Source organism: Rhea americana, unplaced genomic scaffold, assembly GCF_003343005.1.
Source record: "Rhea americana isolate MKP2758 unplaced genomic scaffold, rheAme1 scaffold_331, whole genome shotgun sequence".
In the NCBI taxonomy this organism is placed as follows: Eukaryota; Metazoa; Chordata; class Aves; order Rheiformes; family Rheidae; genus Rhea; species Rhea americana.
The window spans coordinates 138,252-145,758 of NW_028186459.1; the positions used below are offsets into that span (position 1 = coordinate 138,252).

General features: G+C 38.3%; 1 protein-coding gene across 1 annotated transcript; it reads left to right on the forward strand.

The window, feature by feature from the left end:
• Nucleotides 1–2: 2 nt before the first annotated feature.
• Nucleotides 3–5,756, forward strand: CDCA8 (cell division cycle associated 8; the record flags this gene model as incomplete). The annotated part of the gene is made up of 9 exons (XM_085311104.1): nucleotides 3–186; nucleotides 436–476; nucleotides 1,000–1,075; nucleotides 1,403–1,542; nucleotides 2,225–2,304; nucleotides 2,600–2,698; nucleotides 3,391–3,517; nucleotides 3,770–3,856; nucleotides 4,177–5,756. Coding segments are annotated over 9 exons (879 nt in total), but the record flags the coding sequence as incomplete, so codon positions are not given.
• Between the last annotated feature and the right edge of the window lie 1,751 nt (nucleotides 5,757–7,507).

Here is a 7,507-nt window from a genome sequence, read left to right on the forward strand (position 1 = left end):
CCGGGGGCTGGCGGCGCCCCGGGGAGCGGCGGCGTGAGGCCGTGCGCGTCCCCGCAGTGAGGAGCCGGCTCGAGCAGCTGCGGACGAACGGGGAGCGCCTCGTCAAGGAGGTGGAGGACCTGTACGACATCGAGATCCTGCGGCTGCCGCTGGCGCTCCGCGAGATGAACTGGCTCGACTACCTCGGTACGGAGCCGGGGGCGGCGGGCGCTGGTCTTCCTTGACCGGGGTGGAGGGAGGGAGGGAGGGAGGGAAGAAAACGCTGTAAAAGAAAGCTGAATCCCGCATGTCTCAAGTTCCACGAACAAAAAGCCTATGGGCACTCTTAGAAGCACTGGTTTCTCAGTCTTAAGCTGAGACCACTCTGGTGAAATACTAAAATGTTTAATAAACTGCCCTAGATATAAATTGATTTTTAAAATATTTTCTTTTTAGCTAAAGGAGGAAGCAGAAAGGTCTTAGAAGAGGCAGCAACGGTAGGTGTCTAGCATAAATAGTAACTTTTTCTGAGGGCCTTTTTTGTCCCTGTAGGAGAGGAAAGGCTTCTTCCTTCTGTAAGAAGGCTTCTTTTACAGGTTACAAAACCACTTTCACAATTATTGTGTTAAGCTCTAAATGTAATAAATGTCTTATATTTTGTTATGATTAGGCTTTACCAATGATGCATTGCTAGTCTTCCTGACCTGCTTAACTTCTCTCCTAGATACCTGAGAGAATATATACTTTTTGTGAGTTAAAGCATCTCTGAACTGAGCAGCGGGGAAGAGGTGAAAGCATACTTGTAGCTGCCAGAAAAGGCATGTTAGTACTGGTGGTATGCAGGTCTGCTAAGTCATTGTTGCTTTCAGAATAACATGAAAGTTCCTTGTTTCAGCACGACAGATGAATATAGATATATTTTTGTTATAAAACTRTTAGGGATTTACTCCTCAACTTTGATGCATCGCAGCTATGCTTTACTGATGATCCTAATAGTAGCATGACTGTTTTTAATTGTAGGCAGACTTGGAAATAAAAGAAATAAATAAGTTAACAGCAGAAGTTATCCAGACTCCTTTAAAAATCATCAAGAAAGGTCAGTTTGCTTTTAAGTGTTATGATGAGTTCAGTAAGATGAAAGCTTGCAATGGTCTGTGTTCTGTAAATGGTAATTCAACTATTATATGCAGTCTTCAACATGTTTGAATACAAGAAAATGATTCTTCCTTTATTCTYGTTACCAGAAGTAGTTATACTTATTTTTTAAAAACTCTGAAAATAAATGCTGTATCAACCACTCCTATTGGAGTTTGGATTTCACAAGCAAATTGTTGCCAAAAATACTCGTAGTTATTTATTTTTTACCCCAACTGCTACCTAACAATTTATTCTTTTCAACTTGAATAACATCATCTCCTTTTAGCTGAAAAATCTAAACAGGATATTGAAGCTATTGAAGAAGAAGCAGCGTCTCCTTTACTTCCTCAAGCAAAGAAAACAAAACATGATAAACAATCTCTTGCAGAACTAGAAGCTGAAAATATTAATCCAAGAACTGGAAAGGTAAAGAGCTACACCTTATGACTCTATTCTCATGATGTAAACTTAAACTATTTCACTGAGATGATGCCTGTCCAAGACACTTTGAAGGGGACTTAAAAAAAAAAAAAAAAAAAAAAAAAAAAAAAAAAAAAAAAAAAAGCTAATGTCTCCTGTAATGCCTAGTGATAAGAATCTTGGTTTTTGTTTGCTCTTAGAGAGTACAAATCACTTAGCTTGGTGCAAATTCTTTATCCCTGCCTCATTGATCCCTGCTTCTGTTGCTTTTATACATCTGCAAGGTCTTACTTCCCATCCTTTTCCTCTAAGATAATGCATTCATTTTTGTATGTGATATTCCCCATAATAGAGACACTTTTAACTGTGTTGAAAATTCTTTACCAATGCTAATTTCTGCTTCTTTTACTCTGGCCAGTAAYGAATATATGGACAGTACTAGGTCCAGGTAAAAGTTCGTGTAATTGTGTCCTTCTAATATTCTACAGCAGAGCTGAGAGGGGGAAAAACATAAGAATGATATTAAAATGGGAAAGTTTACAGAAGGCTGTATGTCATTTGGTTCAGGCTTTTGTGCATTAAAAAAGAAGCTATTGAATCAAGCTTTTTGTATGGAAGCCTTTGTTTGTACTGGTCTCTGCTGTTACATGATAATGAAGTAACTGATTTGTTGAGTCATGTATTTCAGGTGAAGGCATCCATTAAAAAAGTACCAGTGTCCAAGAGCAGAAGAGCTCCTTCGGCAAGAGTGAAACGCATGAGTAAAAGGTATTAGGAGATATCCGTCTTTTCACTGGCCTTCAGAGAAGGGGAGAGTAAGTGTATGACTAATAAAACTCTGAAATGGAATGGAGTAAGTTTTAGTAGGCTGGTTGATACACAAGCATGTTGTGTTGTAGAAACAATCAGTGATTTGACAGTTAATGAAAGATGGGCAACTCCTCCTCTGAGKACCAGCTATCCCTAGCTTTGGGGTTTACCCTTAATCAGTAAGAACCTTCAGACAGAGTTTGTACATCTGTTAACATGATTCTTCAGAGCAGGATTTTTTTTTCTTCAGCAGATCGAGCAGAAACAATTTTATCACTCCAGCTACTGCTAGAATTGTTGATATCTGTGCTCAGGGGGGTACTTCCATTGTCACACCCAAGTTTGATTCCAGGTTTGTGATCTATTTCTCTGTTAATGTCTAATATAGAGGATGGTCTTACTGTTAGCTTTATTTATCTGTCATCTATTTGCAAAAGAATCGTTGGTGGCTGTTTGAATCTGTGAAATGAAAGACTTTCAATCTAAGTGTTTTATCAGTGTTGCCTGTTTTTTTGTTGTTTTTTTTTTTGAGCAGGAGAGAGAGTGTGTACATAGTATTATCTGAATTTTTCACATTAGAATGGGATCATGGAAGCAGATATAAGATTTTTTGACTGGCACCCGTAAGGAGTCATCTGCGGAGTTAGGATTAGATAGTCCTGACTCCATATTTATTTTCCTTCTATGTGAATTACTTTTTCCTCAATTTTGAGCATGTGTAAAATTGTATCTAAATTGTAATTCCTCTTTCGCTTGTTCAGTAAACCTTCTCTGAATCTGTTCAGGCCTCATAGGCAGTCAGACTTTTCTACTTATCATTTTAGCTCTTTTATAGATATATAATCTATTAGAGGGAGGGAGAGCTTTATATTTCTCTATTTGGGATTATCAGAAACAAGTTGCAGATGGAGCCTTTCTTTCTGTTGTCTTTGTTTCACACAGAAAATAGTTTAAAACTCTTCCMATCAGAGAATTTTATTGAACTTGTGATCACTTTAATCAACTGCAGTAAAATTAGTTTTCTACAAYTTTGGAATGTTTCAGAATTTTCAAGACACCAGGTTTGCGCACACCTGCACTAAATGAGCGTGTTTATACCATCTCTGCCAATGGCAGCCCACTTGCTGGCAGCAATGATATCTTCATTACAGTTCCTGTTGGAGGAGGGGAGGTAAATTAGAAATATGAATCTGCAAAAATCTTATGTTTGTACTTTCTTGGAACAGGGGAGGGGAAAGAGGAGCATATAAGTTTCAAGCCATTCCCAGTCATCTGTTCTTGATTTTTCAGTTGTGCTATCATARTTGATCAGGGGTTGATAAAATAAAGTTATTAGTCAGAAGTGGAAGYGGTTCTGTCAGAGTAGAATGTAGATTACTGTTTTGCTGTATGTTTAAATCACTGAGATCTGTTTTCTTCACAGAGTATTTGTTTAACAGCAAGTGATTTGACCAAGAAGAATCTTCTTCATCTGAATCCAGAGGCCCAAGGAATTATGAAAAAGCTATCAGTAAGTATTTATTTTCAGTCATGAGCTGCAGTTGTAATGCTGTGTTTTCACTCTTTAATTAGTCACTGGACTGTTGAGCTCCCCATGTCTTGCATCTTGGCTCATGTTGCTGGTCAAGAAAAAGCATGTACTGGGAAAGGAAGAGGGGAATAGCTTTGCCTCACATATGGCTCGCTCCAAACCGTGGCTAAATGATACACTTGTTGGAAGAGAGCTATTGTCAGTATTTTGAGAAAATGAATTCAAACTGAATGCTTCTGCCACTTCTGGCAGAAGTGGTAAGCAGTTGTGGGTACTGATTAATTTCTCTTTCCTTCTAGGTTCGTCTCGCACAAGCATGCAGTGGTGCAAAGACGCATAGATGAAACTTAATGAATATTGACATCCCTCTGTAAATACGGAACATTGCATTCAGGACTGCTGACTTTAGAGCAACAACTGATTTGTTTCTTCATTCCATTAACTTACAGAATAGAAGTTAGGAACTGATTTTTCTACCTATAATATGTAATGGTATTAGAATAGCTTGATTTTTTTTTTAATCCAAGAGAAAAATACTTTTTCTTCTAAGGCTGAGACCAMGGTACAGTTATCTTGGACTTGCAGACCAGCGAGCTGAGTAGAGAGGTTGTTCTGGCATTTTGCAAAAGACAGAGTGGTAGATACAAGTGACTGAAGTTTGTATCTGTCTGAGAAGAGAAAGCAACAGATCAGGTTTGTTGCGCTTCTTTCCAGACATGTCCTTTCTCTGCTGATGTGTTTAAAATGTGATGACTATCTCAGTATGGTAGCTGAGATACCTAAAGGCAAGTTACTGATGACTGGCACTAGATGTAAAGCTTCTTGTAGTTCATGATACTGCCATAAATAGTAAGGGAGAGAGGGGTGGGGTACAGTAAATTCTGTTGTTCTTACTGAAGCTGTTCTCTGTAAAACCTCAAAGCATACTACAAATAAACTTGTGCATTTTATTGTTTTTAAGGAAATAAAAGATCACAGGTAGTTTAATTTTACAGACCTGTCAACTAGACCTCTGATTAACTGGATTCCCGTGAGTCACCTTAGAGCTACTGGAATGTCTCTAATGTAAGGGAACTTTGCTTTTCCAACACCACTTTCAAAATCATTAGGAGAAGCAGTACTCATAGAGTTGAGTATGGGCAGAGAAGAAGAAAGCCAGGTATAGTAGAACAATATTTAGCTCTATCTGCTGATCTGAATTGAACTGGATTCAATACATTTTCTTGACAAAGAACCCTATCTAATACATACTGTTTAAACAGAATAAGATTCCTTCCTCAGGCATTAATATTCTTTCCATTGTTTACAGAAAACACAGAGGAAATTGTGCTCTATGTGTTCAGAGATTATTTAAAWTCAGGAAAACTCAACTTCTATGTAGCCTCTTCAGAAAGGGTTGATGTGTTTAAAAACTATACATAGAAGCATTCATTTGGTTTAAACCTTGCAAAGTGAAGCAGGGGAGAAATCTTGTATTTGCTTTTCTAAAAATCAGTCTTATTTTTCAAGAGCTTGGAAAAGCAGAACTCTCTGAAGCTTAAGGTGTCTGTGAGAATGTAGTTTAAAGTCTTGTAATGTAGAAGATTACTCTTAATACCAAGGGTTTCATTTTACTGTTAATCTTTGTGGCTGGTATAGTTATGAGAGGATACTTCCCTTCACTGTTAAACTATGTATGGAATCCTTTAAGGTGTTGTTAACTTTGATTCCTGAAGTGTTATTTGATATGAATCATAGAAAATCAGATATGCAAAATGTCATCTGCAAGAGACAACCTGACATGCTTCCCTGATTTCAGCAGGGGAAGTTAAGACAAGGACATTTTAAATGGCATGTTAAGAGTATATTCAGAATAAAGAATTTTGCTTTTCTAACTCTTTCCAAGATTTCTTTTTTTTCTATAAATAAGCCTGTTTCTTTATCAGCTGCTGCTCCTCTGTTCCTTACTGTGACTGTAAGGCAGGAAAGGGCAGGTCAGATACTAGTGTAGAGAGGCATTCAAGGCATGTGAGAGGTTAAATAAAGAAGATTTAATGAAGGACTTGCACCCCAAACTGTATAGGGAGCCCTGGGAACCAAGTGGAGGAGCTGCTGGTGGGACACTGCTGGATGCATGGATTGGATGCCCACAAAGGACTGACTTTATGTATCCTAAAGGCCCCTTTTATCTACTTGATCTATTTCCATATCTCAGCTATGCTAAGCTTGAATAGTTACAGACTGTGAAGCAGCTGGACATTTTTGACAAAATGGAATGTGCAAGTCTGGCGCTGGCTGGTTTGGGTCAGTGTGTGGTGAGCACATGCTGGGGCTATCAGCTACCCTGCCAATCACCTAGTGCCTCACCAGATCTCCTGCAGAGGTTCTTGCTACACACAAGGATGCCTTTCTTCCTTGATTCAAGCCTCTTTGGAGGGGCTATAGAGTCAAACAAGGATGTTGTATCTTTTCGGATTGTTCTAGGCTTGGGAAGTTCTGCTTTTTCCAAAAGCCAAGGCTGCAGTGTGATTAGCAAGGAGATTGGAAAAACATGCTGTAAGAAGGAACTTATGTTTTGATGCAAGTCTGTAATTCAGCCCTTGAGGTGAGCAAAAGTTTGTAGAGCATCATTCATACATTTTTTTTTCATTTTAAAAAAACAAGCACATCACTGAAGTGCAAGCATCAACTCTCTACGTCTATTTGCAGATCACTGTTTAACAGGTTTTGGCAGCTTCTAGGTGGAAGTAGCAACTTCGAAGCTGTAGATGGCAATCTTGTAAACTAACTCTGGAATAAGTTTACTTTGCGGTCTTTGAATTCTGTTAACATATAAATTAAAAAGATGGTAATTAGTTAAACTGTAGATAAAAATATAAAACTTCCACTTGTATACACGTTCCTTAATCTAAACTCTGCCTTAAATATGCCTTGACCAGAAAGAAAAATGAGCTAAAACACTAACCTAGAGAATATATTCCTCTATTAGTACTGTTGGCTGTACTGTACTGACTGTACTATAGAATTTGAGTGTGTTTTTTATGAACATGTTTTCAGATTCCAAATTCCATTTGTATCTGTCTTTGTTGTCTGTATGTGGCAAATTTATTCTGCAAAGTGTGGAGCAGCATAGTTCAAGCCTCCCTTTTTGCAGGTGTGGGACCTCTGAAGCATGACATTATTAGCACAACATAACAAACAATGCTATTAAAATTCAAGCTACCTTTTCCAGTTGTCACKGTGAGTTAATTGTATCTGACATGAATTAAAGCTACCTGGCAGCTAAACGTATTCATCACCCAAGTCCATTTCCCATGCTGCCTGCACCATGTGCTCCTCTGGAACRTGAGTAGGCAGTAGTTCATTTTTTTTTTCTCCTAGTTTATTGCTCATGTAAATCATTAGGTTCACTCCTTGCCCTTTTGCACATTACATGGCAGATGCATTTTGTTAAACCAAATGTACAACATCCCTTTTTATTCAGGGCAGGGACTACCGGAACACGAAGGAAGCTAGCTGCTTTTTTTTTTTGTTTTTTGCATTTTGTTTGTGCATTATTTGCATGCTAGTCTGGCTGTAGCCTGAACTGCTCTTTGAACAAAGTGATAGGAAATAAAGTACTGCAGTGAAACAACCATTCTGTCAGGTTGA